The sequence below is a fragment of the Numida meleagris genome, chromosome 6, assembly GCF_002078875.1.
Source record: "Numida meleagris isolate 19003 breed g44 Domestic line chromosome 6, NumMel1.0, whole genome shotgun sequence".
NCBI classification, from domain to species: Eukaryota; Metazoa; Chordata; class Aves; order Galliformes; family Numididae; genus Numida; species Numida meleagris.
Genome location: NC_034414.1, coordinates 26,809,641 through 26,823,885, shown reverse-complemented (window position 1 = coordinate 26,823,885; position 14,245 = coordinate 26,809,641). Strand labels below are relative to the sequence as shown.

Sequence of the window (14,245 nt, the reverse complement as noted above, 5' to 3'; positions counted from 1 at the left end):
CCAGAGTTGTCAGTTTCTCTCTCTGGTCCTTGATTTGGACTGTAATTAAACAAACCCCCTTAGAACTGGGAGGATGGAAAAAACATGAACCTGCTGTGGTTTTTGGGAGGGAAAAGAAGCCTGGGGACAAGCCCTGGCAGTGTTTTCAGCTGGCTTTACCTTTTACTTGGCTGCAGCAACTGTGAATCACGTTGTGGACCTGAGCAGAGAATGCGTGGACCAGCCGCACCTCGCCAACTGTGGCCTGATCATGCAGGCCCAGCTCTGCGGTAACGAGTACTACGCCAGCTTCTGCTGCGCCAGCTGCTCTCACTACCAACCGCACGCCAGCCCTCCCCATCACAGTGGGTGACCGGCACCACCAAGGCCGCATGGAACAGCAGGTGACAAGACAGGAACTTTGAACTCTGTCCTTCTACTGCATGAAACTGTTCTGGGAGCTCTGCTCTGCTTGAAAGCTCAAGAGAGTGGATTTCATGGTGTAGTGGGTGTAATTGCCAAAAGGTGCGAGAACCACCATCTTCAGGTTTATTGCAGACTTCTTTCCCCTGACCCCTGTATGCCTTGCAATAGCTTATCCATGTCTCCACGTAATGGTAGTTGCTGCTTTTCACAGCAGGAAGTGACACTGGGAATGCAAGGGCTCTGTGACTCTAGAGAGAGCAAACCAGAATGAAAGATTCTTCACATAAGAGAATAGCTCAAAAAAGCGCCATAGTCTGAAGGGTCTGAAGGTGGGCCTGAACTGTCTTAACAAGAGCACTTATGACCGAGGAACATTTGTAATGCTGAGGAGCACGTTCCATCTAAATGCAAAGGAATCTGGCCACGACAAACAGCTTGATGCATACAAAATTAGCATTAGAGTCCTGTGAGACAGCCAGCTCTAGGGATGCAGCTGTGATGTCACCTACTGAAGCTATGTAATGTAGCTGTTTTATTACAGTGCTCTGAAGTAGAATTTATCTTTGGGCCAGTTTGGTTTCCACTTGGATGTACTCAGCTTTTGGATTGAAATGCAGAAGCAATGTTCTGCAGAAAGCTTTGGACAAAATGGAAGAATATGTTTAGCCCTTTCTGAATGGTGGGAATCATCTAGGTTAACGTAATAACAAACACTACAGTATGTTCTGAGATGCTGCAGATTAAGTATCAGTATCTCTCAGAAGTATTATGAGGTTAGTTTGGTTTTTCCAGAGCCAGACCATGCTGTTGAATTTAATGCAAATATGGGCTCTTGGTAGTACTGTGCTGGGTATTAGCTTGGAGAGGAGAGTAATATACACATGGAAATAGGTGTAGGGATACTTGTCTTGCTGGAATAAATTTCCCAATGATCTTCTGTGGTGTCAGTAAACTCCAGAAACACCTGGGTCTGCATGTGGCCTGGGCTGATTCTTGCTGTTACGTGCTAACAAATAGGGATTTCCAGATACAGAGGCAGAGCAGCTAGTAAAGAGCTGAAAAGCATCCCTCCTGTCTGGACTAACACAGAACACAGAGTGGCAGCTAGCATGCATGAGGCACTGAAAGAGAAATCCCCAGGGATTAAGATATGTGTGTATGTGTGTGTATGATTGATAGTGTAGGATGGTTTGTTGACCCAGCAAAGGCACATGGCATCTTCAGTATCTCGAAACAGAATTAGACCTTCCAAGCAAAACCTTTTTTTTTTTTACAGCCTCAATATTGTTTGCTGCAGTGTTGGCCCTAGCAGCAGCCTCATTCTGCACTACCTTCTGAGACTTGGGGTGGGTCACTGACGTTAATTAGCACAATTTATTGTACCTATAGATGTAGCTATGCTTCTGTGCTGGTAGGCTGATGTGTAGTGTTGGTGCTGATGTGTGCAGGTGGGGAGTAAGGATTGGTTTTTGTGATAGCTTTTTTAGTGTGGGGGGGGTGTTTTTAGTTTGTTTTTCTTCTTTCTACTTCTGTTTCTCTAATTTAAGGCTTCTATGGAAGGAAGCTAATTCTGGACTATGATCACACCGCTCTCCTCTCCCTCAGACCGGAACCAGCACTCAGGGCAGCAGTAATATGTGGGCATAAATCCCCAGGCTTGGCAGCCTAAGGCTGGTCTGGATTCTAAATCCAGTAAATCAGTTCAGCTGCATCTAAAAATAAGAGTTACCAACCTAATGACTGCCCTCTCTTCAGCACAGGTATGGCTTCAGGATTGGACAAAGTGCTTTAAGATGTGAACAAACTAGAAGCAATCCAGTAAAGGAGCAAGAGGTTACAGACAGTTAAAAAGCTTTTCTTTTTTTTTTTTTTTTTTTTTTTTTTTGAGGTCAGTGATAGATTCTGCTTGCTAGAAAAGACCAAAAGCCTTATTTTGCAGCAAAAGACTCTTCAATTTGGTAATTAAGAAAAGCTTTCTCTACCATAAGTCACGGAATGTTACAGTGAGAGATTGTGAAGTTGCACTCACTATTTAAGGACCAGACTCCTGAGATAAATTCCAATTGTTTGTACATAAATTTGCAGAATGGCACTTCTGTGTTTTTAGGTACAGGATGTTTTACAATATGGTATGACTGCCTTTCGAGACCACGGAACGATCACAAGCTGTGTAAGTTCCAGTCCCATGGGGCAGGCACAGAGGGCAGCATGGGGCTGTGAGCCTCCCCAAGAAGATGGCTGGTTCCAAGTGGACGATGGCTGTACAAGATGCCTTTCTCTTTGTGTCAGAGGCCCTGTTTTCTAACAGTTAAATAGTACGTGCAGTCAGCTTCCGTTTAAGCTGTATGATTAGACACAATGTGGTCAGGGAGCTCTGTCTCTAGCCTGGTGAGAGCTGTGGTGGGCACCTGTGTTCTGACAGCCTGGACTTTAACACTGAAGGTACTTTCTTATTTTTTTCCTCTCATTTATTCCCTGACCTCCTTTCAGATGTGTAACCATGGTAATAAGGACAGGATCTGAAGGCAGTTCGTTGCTTTAAATACATGCCACGGCTCTAATAGTTAACTAAGGCAGTGTATTTATATTTTCCTATTTGGCAAGCAGAGAATTTTCTTCTGTGTAGTATCACTTAACTTCCTAACCGAATGTTTGTATTTGATTTGAGAATCAAGATAGTGGCTTTCTTCTCTAAACAAAGGATCGTAGGAAGGTCATCTCTATCCCCTTTACCCTTATCTCCCAGGCAGAGGAAGGGTGCAGCTATTTCCATCTGATCTCTGGGCACTGCTCTGACAGACTGAGGAACTAGGAGGAGAAAGGAAAAAAAAAACCTGACCAAAAACTGCAAACCCAACCATGTATAACATTCTATTATAAACGTTGGATCTCTGAGCATATAATTAAAGTATTTGCTAGCTTTCTGAAAGTTAAATAAGCAGGGATACCAAGTCCAACAGCATAGAGCGTGCTGGGGATTACTGTTGGTGCTGTACAGGTACGCTTAAGGTAAGAAATAACCTGTAAGGAAAAAATCCCCCATTTTCTAGCCTGTCCCTGTACTTGCCTGGAAATGGAAGCTGCTGGCAAGCTCAAATACGAAGGCCAATGCAAGGCAGCATTTCTCTCAGGTTGCAAAGTCTGACTTGTTTTTTTTCATGTCTAACATTACTTCATGCATGTAAGCATGCAGTGAAAAACAACCACGCTGGTAGGATGGGTATCAGCCTCCTGGGAGAACAGAAAGGAGTGAAAATACAGTGTCATCCCATGCAGCTTTTAGGAACTTCACTCCTTTTAATAGCAAACGAGAAGAAAACCAAAGTGAGTATTCCTTTTACCTGTTTTTGAATGCTTGTGTTTTCATCTTTGAAAATGTTCAATGTTAGAAAATTCAGTGTTGCAAACCCAGAATCCAGAGTTTTCCATAGAAGCCTCCTTTGCAGAGCTTTACATAGCTACAGGTAAAATGGATATTTGCAAGTTCAGTCTTAAAGTTCAAGGTAACATAGTGTGGGCTACAAAATGAGAAGTGTTAAAATACCAATAGCCAGAAGGGCAAATCCTGAAAAGCAAACAGGGAGAGGGGAAATAAAGCTTTCACAGACGGTGCTTCTACCACCAACATTTATTTCTGTTAAAGCAGATTATAAATCGTCAGTACAAATATATATAACTTACATTTGCTTGTAAGGCCAAAGTTTAAAAGTAAAGTTAAAATGAGATGGATTTCACAAGTCACCAGAGGCAGAACCTGGACGAGCTGCAGCCTTACCACAAGGTTTCACAAATCCGTGGAAAAAATAAAAACAAAAGTTAAAAAAAAAAAAAAAAAACCAACCTCTAAGATCTATTGACAGACAAACAAAAAAACGGGTTCCTAGGCAGCCCCAGGATGTTAGATATGGTTACAGTAACTTTGTCACAGTAGTGTTAGAACCAATAGATTAAGACAAGAAAACTGCAGCAATACATGAAAGGAAGAAATGTACTATATATAATATGTAGCTTGATTCCAATAAAAAACCAGTTAATTTTCCCCATGGTTTTCAGACCATGACAACACTGTTCTTTAATTTTCATTATTTAAAACTACGATGTAATGACTTATTGGTTGTGATTGTTGTTGCAATATGCTACTTACAATGAACAGGTACAAGAACAAGCTAGAGCCCCTTTTTCCACCCCCCCAGCGTTACTTACAATAAGAATCAGAGATAAATCAATCTTATGTACAATTTCTTACATTCACCCCCCCATTTTTTTTAAACCTTTGGCAAGATTACTTACAACTCATACATCTTTTAATATCCACTATTTAAAATATTCTAAATGCATAAAAATAAAGATTTTGGCTTTACTTTAGTCTTTACATATAATATTCACTTTGTTACTCAAAATGGAAGCTCATCTTTTTCCACAGACCTAGCTTCTGCTAAGCAGGTGACAACCTCCTTCCTTACTTTCCACCCCCCAACCCCGTTTCTTCCCTGAGGGGGAACGTCCAGGACTCACGGGGCCTCGGAAGGACGCGGGTACGAGCTCTGCCGTCCTTTCTGAGAGAGACGTGATGCTTCTGCTGGACCGGGCGCCCATCTCCGCTGTGTAACTTCCAGCTTTCCAAGTGAAGAGGGAATGCGGACTGAGGCGGCTCCAGGGTTCATTTTGAGAACTGCACGTGAAATTCTGTGTACGTTTAAATCCTCCCCATCATTGCTCCCTCTTTCTAACCCATTTTCATTTGAAGGGACCTTTGGGATTATCAAAGCAAACGGATGAGAAACAGTCCCCTCTGCTCCCTTTATCCCTCTAGCCTAATGTACAAGTTATCCACCCCCTCACAGGGCCGCTTAAAGTTCAATCTCAAATGTCTTCTGTAAATCACTCGAGAAGGGGTTGGTTGGGGAGGGATTCGTGCGCTGCTTTGCCTTGCTCTCCAGTGCCGCCCACTGTGCTTCAAATGGGTCTACCTGCGGAGCGGCCGCAGGAGGCTGGGGGTGCTTGTCCTCTGCAGCCCATTTGCCACCGTCAACGCCATTGAAAGCCGCGGAGCCGTTGTGCTGCGCAGGCGGATTGAAGAAGGGGCTGGCCGTAGCGCTGCCGGCCTCGTACTGAGGGAACGTCTGCTGTTTGACGAGGCTGGGGGACTGGTGCGGATGGGCGGCTGGAGTGTGGCTCGCCGTGCCAAAGACGTTGGCTACCATCTGGGAAGGCGTGATTCCCACCACAGGTACGCTCGGGGCTGCCGCGTAGGTCATCCCATTTGCTACAGCGTAGGGCTGAGCCGGAATAAAGGGTGGCTGCATGGGCGGTACCACGCCAACCGGCACAGGCTGAGGCGCGATGAAGGTGCTCACGGGGTAGGCGGCTGCTGCTGCCTGGGAAGCAGCCGGAGGGGGCTGCAGCGGCGGCTGCGCGGCGGGGGCTGGCTGCTGCTGGGCGCGGACAGTCTTTGAGACCTCTTCCAACCAGCGGTCCGCCTCCGAGGGAGTACGTCTGTGATTTCCTTGGAAGAGACTTGGTGAGGCCGTGCCTGGGGTGCTGCTGTTCCATTCGGTGCCTGGGGAGGAAAGCACGGGGAAGTCAGCAGTGGTTCCATTCCTCACCCTTTTATCAGCGAGACAGACCGGAGGATGCACAGCGGCAGCCAGGCCTCTGCCCTCCTCAGCTGAGACCACTGCTAGCAGCAGAAGTGTCTTTTTGCATCCAGTGTACTGCTCCGTTTACAGGAAGATGTTGGTCAAGAAGGGATAGAAAGTTTCCTCACTAAGGAGATTTTCATTTTGAGGGTTTTGTTTTCTTTTGTTTTTTTAAATAGCGGGCATCTGAAACTTTTGCGCAGGCCTTTATTGCTCAGTGGCAACGATCTAGGCCGCAGCCTGGAACTCCTCTAACAGGGAAGTATCAGTTTCCACCATTCCTGAGCTGTGCATTCAGACTGTTAGAAAACCAAGCTTTAAAGAAAGTGTTTTTAAGGTTCACTTCCCTTATTTATTATTTCCTAAATTAAGGCTTTACCCTTTCATAGTACTGCCATGCTATAGTACAGGAAGTTCAAGGCAACGTTCATTTCTCTGTCCCAAACACGCTGAAGCAGAGTGCGAGTACCACTGCTATACACGTGAATGTTTAAGGCAGCACATCTCATCAAATCATTTTGTAATTTGTAGACTGTACTTACTATGACTTCTTGTTTACTTTCTTCTTCCTTCTCCGTTCTTGCCTTCCTCTTTCTATAACTCAGGCCGATAACCCTCTCAAATTCTTTTGCAATCCCCAACTCCTAATGTTTCAAATTTTTCTATTATAAATGCAGCTCTATTTAACTCATTTATCTTCAGTGATTAAAAAAAAAAACCATCATTTCCCTTCCTCTTCCACTCTCAAAACCATCCTCCATTGGTTGAATGCTTCAGTCTTCTTTCTCCCTGTGGTTTTAAACTCTCTTTCCTTCCTATAGGACCTCACCAACTTTCCAACGTGATGAGAAAAGCAGTTATTCAGTGTTTTGGAGAAGCAGAAAACTGCTCAGTGCTCTGCATTTGGCCTAACTGTCGCAACTAGTTAAAACTCCCTCAGTTCTCTGCTATTTTTACCGTGGTAACTCCCAGAGGCAGAGCTTACTGTCTCTTTCTTATGGGAGAAGGCTTACTGCTACCAGCTCTGGTACTTCTTACAAGGGCAAACACAACCCGCTTCATTAGCAGGGCTGGGTTTTTTTTTTCTGGTGGAGCTTACACCGGGAAATGATGCTTGCTTGTAGCTTCCTAGCATACTTGTCCACATGGATGACAGCCATTTAAATCACAACCTCACACTGGATATGAATGTAGACAACGACAACTGGACAGACAAACTAAAACTTACTAGACAATAAATTAATTTCTAAAGCTTTTAAGCACCAAACTTAATCTCTCTGTTACTAGAACCAATGCACAAAAATCATTTGGGGGTGCACGTACAGACCTCTTCATCCTCAAACACACGCTATTTTAATGAAAATAAAATAGCTTCCTTTTAAAGCATCGGCTTTTCTAAAACGCTGCCAAAATAAGAAACCGTCTAGCTGATAGACCCAGAACCTACGAGTTCATAGCTTCCCTCCATCCACTTGTGCAAAAGGCTACTACTTCCAGCTTTTGTCACTGTTCCTTCCCTTTGTCATCAAGGGGCACAGACAGGCGTCTCAGGGGCTCAATTACGCTTTTGATCCAAGCTCTCATAGCAACGCACAGGATCTACTTCCAGTCTTACCGGAGACCATGGCTGCAGCTCCAGTATTAGCAGCAGGAGCATGAGCCCAGGGATTGGTTTCGCGAACTGGCATAGCTGTGGACACTACAGCAGCTTGGGATGGTTTAGCAGCAAGCACACAGAAGGCTGAGGCAGTGCCATTAACTAAAATGGGAGCAGACAACATCAGTGCAATTAATTCATGCAAGGCATGCACATGACTGGAGTATTAGTGGGCCATGTCATAACCATTAACATACAACAATTTTAAACACTTCCACATGACAGCAGTTTGCGTAAATTAGCCAAATTGGACTGACAGTTGATGAGGCACATAAATTCCATTTCACCAAGCCAACTCTTGTTAACAGTTGTGGGATGGTGGATTTTTATTTAGTTGATGAGATCATCGGCGCTGATATCTAAAGTTAAATTTGTTGGGTTTTTACAGAAAAGAGATATGGCTCACCAGAAGTTACTGCGTGATTAAATTTAGATTCCAAAGAACAGCAGATTTTGGAAGCAAAATAGTAATTACATTTAACAAGGAGAGGTTCTTCTTCCACACTATTTGCATAAAACAGCATCAGTGGAATGAAGGTTAGAGGCTACCAGGAGCGCTACGGTTTGCATCTCCACATCTTATTCAGGAGTTTGTGTGAAAAATGGTAATCAGGTGGCACATCATCTCCTTCCCTTGCAGGATTCAATTCCTGTGACAAACCATTGTTCAGATTTCTGCAGCTCAGGAGGCAGACCGGCAAAAAATAGCCATGACCTCAAAGCCAGTCCCTTTTACAGGTAACCATCGTGTGGTAGGTGCACAAACTTTTGTTAAAAACAAAACCACATAAAAACTAAACAGACGGGATGAATAAAACAAGATGCATTATCCCAAAATACTGATACAGGACTTACACAAGAAATTAAGGCCATGTGTTACTGGAAAGCAACATTATGTGCACTCAAGCCTCGTCCAGCACAACCACAGCAAGCAAAGAAATCACAGACCTTGAAAGGCAGGAGACTGCGGGGCAACCACTGTCACAGGTTTTGTCATGGGCGCTGAAGAGAAAGGGTCCTCCGACGGCGTGCTGAACGCACTGGTGATCTGCGAGCACAGGGCACTAATGCTGTCCGCTTCCCCTTCCACCTCCGGGACTGCAATGCCAACAAAATTGGTTAAATGAAGTTTAAGGCATACAGAAACTGAAATATAATTTATTTCTCTCTTAGATGTTCCTACTACTGACGTGCACGACAGCTTTTATGGTTCGGTTTGGTTTTTAAATCGGGTGTTGAAGACGCAACAGTAGAAACATAAAGCCATTAGTGTATTTTGTGACTTAGGAAGAGATCAGTGTTCCAAATTTCAAGTCAGTTATCGCTGCTTCTCTGTGTTAATGCAAGAGAATGTTCATTTCAGAACATAAAAGGTTTTTCTATAGCTTTAACAGAGTTCTAAAACTTTCTGTATTAAGCGCTAAAAATAGGAAGGATTTGGCACTAATGTTTGGCATTGCGAGAAATGAAGATAGTTGCGAAAGGTTTAACTCTTCCAACAACATACATCCCCAGGAACTAGACGAAGGATAAACATGTTGCCAGCACTACAGAGTGGCAAGTTAAGCCTGGAGTTGGAACGTTGCTAGCTGCAGGTCAGTGGCAGCTGAAAGCCCCAACTCCCGTGTTAAAGTTCTGAAAAACAAACGCTGTTTGCTCGAGTGAAATGGACGCCGGGCTGTAAGCCAGTACCAGCACAGCGCAGACAAAGTACCACTTGGAGTAAAACCACTGATGGACCAGATGTGCCCATCGTTTCTAATTGCACTGCTCTTCAAAACTACTGATCATCAGTTCCTCGTTGCAGTAAACTGACTTGTGTAGGCAAAATTAAGCAGAAACAGTATAAAAACCATAGGATGGCTGGATACGGCAAGGACAATATGGAAAACTTAAGGAGGGGGCATTCCCAAAAACTGATTGTTTGAGGAATATTCCAATACAGCACCTGCAGCGTGACAGCAGGCTGTATATGTACATGCTGCAAATGCTCTGAATCAGGAAGAATTCAGACTGTCCATGCACAGCTAGCCTGAATCCAGTGAGCAGTGCCCTGTTACTGTTAACTGATAAAACTCAGTGCTGGTCTTAAAGCACAGGTCACCAAGCAAGTATTGTAGGAGAAATCAGATTAGGTATTTTTGTTGTTTTCTTCTTTGCCACAGAGATTTGAATGTTAAAGCTTAGAACTCTAAAACTAGCTCTGCTGCCAAGTGAGAGTGCAGCTGCCCCGCAGGATAACCTAAAGGGATTCTAGAATGATATGCAAGGTACTGGTCACCCCAGCTGTTTATTTTGGGATGACTATAAAACCCCAACTTTGTCATCTGAAAACCGTATCACACGTTACTGATGCAGCCAGTCGTACTGCCTGAACAGAAACGTTTCCTGTAACGAAAGGTGAAAATTAGCTTCATTCGTCTCAACAAAGAGAGGAATTCAGAAGGGCAGAAGCACAGACTGCAGAAAAATGTCAAGTGATCCCACGACCTGCAGTTAAGGCCTTGACCAGGTTTGAATCCCTAGCTGCCCTGGCATGAAGCGCAGGAACTGGTTCAGTGACTCAAGAGGGAAAAGCAGTACCTACTGATGCACCACCACTTGTTCCTGCACACTTCAAGCTTTGTTCAGTATTTCAGATAATGATTACAGCTGCTTATCTTCTGCTTATGAATACTGCATTTGAAATTCTTGCATATTCCAGAAGTAGAAGTTTTCTGACCTGATGATGTTAGCTCATGAGAAATAAGTTACATGAGGAAGGAAGAAGGATTAACTGTAAAATACTGAGTTACTGGAATCCACAGACAAGGAAAGGAGGAAGAGACAACTTAAGGTAATGTTTCACTGGAACTACTTGGTTTTACCTGAGTTTTTCATGGGGAAATCCGTCTTCCTTTGCACCGTTGAAGGCAGTTCATTTATTCGCAAGGACAACTGGCGCTTAAAAGGAGACATCTTTTGACTGAGGGCAGGGAAGCCCCTGAAAGAGCCTTGCCTGGCAAGCTGCTCTATAGGGGCGTGCCTCCGTGGGATGGCATGGGGGTTGCTCATTTCCTTCTCCACAGAGGCAGCGACCTCAGCAGTAGGAGAGGCTGGTGAGCCAGGAGAGGGGGCAGTAGTGGTTGGAGCGGCACCTGGTGCTGCTGTCTTCACTTCTGTTTCAGCTGTTGGAGGAAACAGGTTGAGGTTAGAAGAGTAAAGCAACATATTGTTCAGCTGCCTGCCCCTTGCTCCTCTTTGTTCTGTAAAGTGAAACTGCGTAACTAGTACTCTTCCAGCAAACAGGTTTCTAATACCATTGCAGAAAATCCTTTTCTTTCTCCCTTCATAGTCTTCACCACACACACCACTTTACGTACACCCAACCCCCAAAGCACAGCTTGCGAAGGCCAGCCGCCTCATAGAAATGATGGCCTTACGTATGTAGTTTTTCCTCACAGCTCCTGAGAACGCTGCTCTGGAAACACCCGCAATTCATTTATGATTAAGACTGAAAAGCGCACTGTGTGTTTGAGACCTTTATTTTGCCTCCCACATAACTGTAAAAACAGATCCAAGGCCAAAATATTACTACTACCTGTAGTCAGTTAACGAGCACGGTACCGCTCAGCAGCTGCAGGGAACAGAACAGAGCTCTAGGACCTTCTTTTAAAGCCCCCCCACCCCCCCACCCCTGCAGAAGCAGCAGCAGCAGCCAAACAGCCCACACAAGCTCCAGCAGGCCAGAGGGAGCACTTAACAGGTTAGGCAGCATTCAGCACTCAAACAGCAGCACCCCAGCAACTCCAGGGAATACACTGCAGAGCTGGAAGCGTGCTGCAAGGCAGAGCCCGCCTCTGAGCTGACAGGCCTTGCTAGGCACCAGCCGCATTTTGAAGACTTTCTAAACTTCATACAAAAAACAGTGACTATTTTTGGTTGATGGATCAACAGAGTAACTAGAAGTCTGGAAAAAGAAGAGTCACAGTAGGCATTTTTGAGGAGCTGGAACAGTCAGAGGAACTAATTATGTTGTCTTGCAAGCTTCAGTACCCATGAGCTGCAGCTGCTCATTCAAGTGAAACTTTTCTAATCAGTCTTTCTTGGAAAGGATTTCACACACCTTCATTGAGTCAAGACTTTGACTCATGCCCTCAAGTAACAAAGGCCTCGTGTTTAAGCTTCATTTAACACATTCTAAAACTAACGTATGGGAACAAGCAGATGGATGATGAAAACGAAGATTCAAGTTTTGCAAGAGTGGCAGTACAAAACCTGCTGTGGAACCCTCTGAAAGAAAAGCCCAACTTCACTGTAAAGAGAGCTATGGGTAACATTTCTAACACTTATTTTTTTGCTAGTTGTACAATGCTATCGCTGGTAACAAAACTTGGGTAAGAAGTTCTACTTTCATCTGAATTTGAGAACACTTACAAGTTTTAAATGGCTTAGTAGTAAAAACCACTCCTCTCAAATCAACCGGTTACCATTTTTGAATGTAACTGATGTGGGTTTTGGTGGTTTGTGTTTTTTCAGTTTTTGATTGCCCTGTTCTTCCCTCAAGCAACGTAACTATATGTAAACTCTGTAACATGCCTTAAAAATGAAAATAAAACCACACTGTTTTCTAAGAAAAACACACAATTTTCTGTTCATTTACAATAATCTCTAGATGACAGAAAGGACTGCTTGAAGTCCAGCAATCTGCTTACATTTTAGTAACGTGTTTCTAATAAGGCCTTTTGTTTTAGTATGTGCCTATGGCGTTCTCTGCAGTCCAGCAGGCTGACACAGCAGAGCAGGAGCAGCTCTGTTCAGCTGCTTTCACACATAAAGCCTCTTGCACTTTTTCTTAAAGAATTGGAGAAAATGCCCCATGAGTAAATCTAGAAGCGTTTTTCATCTTGAAAATTAACAAGAGTCTGGAAATACGATTTGTACGTAGCAAGGTTCAAGAGAGGGAATTTTGGATGGATATTAAGCCGCAATCCCTGCTGGGTCTCCACTTCAACCCCAGTGCTGGTTCTGCTCACTGTGGATGACTGTGTGCACCCTTACCTTTAGCATCCGGCATCTGTCTCATAATTTCCTCTCTTTCTGCTTGTTCAGTAGCTGTAGTGACCCTGAATGACCCCTCTCTAGTGAATGTGGTTCTGCTGGCATCAAAGGTGGCAGTGACTCCACACTCCTTCTCTCGCTTCTGCTTTCGCTCCAGGCACGCTGCAAACGCACAGCCCACGGCATGACTCAACCTTTCCCCCTGCAAAAGACAACATTGCATCATATGGTGAGTGGAACAGAAACATCCGTGTACTTCAAGCACTGCAAACTGGTAACTCGCCTTTACAAGAGGACTCTAATTAAGACATTAAAAAGAGCTACTGTAACTGGCCAGCTTGTATGGCTCTAAAACTAAACCTAATGTATAAAGACTCACGACTACCGGTGCACAAGCATGAAGGCTGCCCAGAAATGAAAGACTGTCAGACAATCTGTTTAGCTTAACCGCTACTACGATAGCAGTGCGATAACGTGCCTGCACCGATCCCTCCTCGCCTCCGGATGCGTTTGTGCACAAAAAAATGCTTGTGGAGCCATCTTAGCAGGTTTAAGTCCTGAGGGATAGATCAGCGCTATTCTCAAATGGAAGAGAGCGTGCAGGGAGACAATACTGTTGTGTGCAAATGTGAAATCTAAAAGCAGAACTGACTACTAATACCTCTTAATGGCTCTGACCAAATGCACAAATCAGTATTGAGTGCCTTCCAGAAGGCACTTCCACTATTAACCAGTGAGGTCAAAAGGATCCACTGCCCAGTGACTGCAATCAGGAAGTGAAATTCAAGTCGGTGGAAGTCTGGCACTCCAGCTGATCCGGAGGCTGCAGCTGAGTCACAAGTGCTATTACTACAGCAGCTCCACTCATCTGTTATCACCGGTAAATGAACTGACCTGCATACACAGCAGAGCATAGCTCTGACATGAGTTTAAATGGGAATGTCTAACATCACTGTTTCTCTTTAAAGAAACACAACAAATTAACAAGTGTAGTTGCTTTCAACACACAGCTACGTGGAGTTATCTCATTGGATTTGCATGAGGTTTCAAGCCCTTGTGTAATATATGGGCAGGATTCAACAAAAAGCCCAAAGGAGAAGGCTGGATCGGTGAGTTAGATGACTTAGGTCTACAAAGCAAAAGACTGATAGAAAAAACTTGATTACAAACCTTCTACTGCAAAAAAATCTTAACGTTTAGAAGCAAACAGGACCCTAACTTAATGCATTTTAGCTCCATCCCTTAGCACTCAGATGACTTTCCATTCAAGAGAGCATTTGCATACAAGAGGCTACGTTCACACCCAGCCTGCTATTCATACCCTACTCACTATGATCTTATCCTGGAAAAACCGCCAGTGCTGTTCCAGTTTTTGGCTGTATACATTTTCAGATGAGAATATCTTCTGTCTATTTTTAGAAGAGTAGTTCCCTTCTGCTACCCATATCTGAGGCTGACTGCATTCCACTTACACACCATGCCGTGCACCGCTTCTCTGCGCAAA

General features: G+C 44.2%; 2 protein-coding genes across 15 annotated transcripts in view; one reads left to right on the top strand and one right to left on the bottom strand.

The window, feature by feature from the left end:
- The window catches only part of PAPLN (papilin, proteoglycan like sulfated glycoprotein), a 63,961-nt gene extending 59,720 nt beyond the window's left edge, over positions 1–4,241 (top strand). For all 5 annotated transcript variants that reach the window (XM_021401536.1, XM_021401533.1, XM_021401532.1 and 2 more), the window contains one exon: positions 177–4,241. In XM_021401536.1, the coding sequence (XP_021257211.1) occupies positions 177–352 (176 nt within the window). In that variant the 3' untranslated portion in view covers positions 353–4,241. The remainder of the gene's footprint in view (positions 1–176) is intronic.
- The window catches only part of NUMB (NUMB, endocytic adaptor protein), a 93,354-nt gene continuing 83,124 nt past the window's right edge, over positions 4,016–14,245 (bottom strand). For 7 of the 10 annotated variants that reach the window (XM_021401558.1, XM_021401562.1, XM_021401563.1 and 4 more), the window contains 5 exons: positions 12,742–12,943; positions 10,569–10,868; positions 8,650–8,799; positions 7,660–7,803; positions 4,016–5,965 (listed from right to left, as the gene is read on the bottom strand). In XM_021401558.1, the coding sequence (XP_021257233.1) occupies positions 5,256–5,965; positions 7,660–7,803; positions 8,650–8,799; positions 10,569–10,868; positions 12,742–12,943 (1,506 nt within the window). In that variant the 3' untranslated portion in view covers positions 4,016–5,255. The remainder of the gene's footprint in view (positions 5,966–7,659; positions 7,804–8,649; positions 8,800–10,568; positions 10,869–12,741; positions 12,944–14,245) is intronic. The other 3 variants (XM_021401565.1, XM_021401567.1, XM_021401566.1) reach the window with 1 other exon arrangement.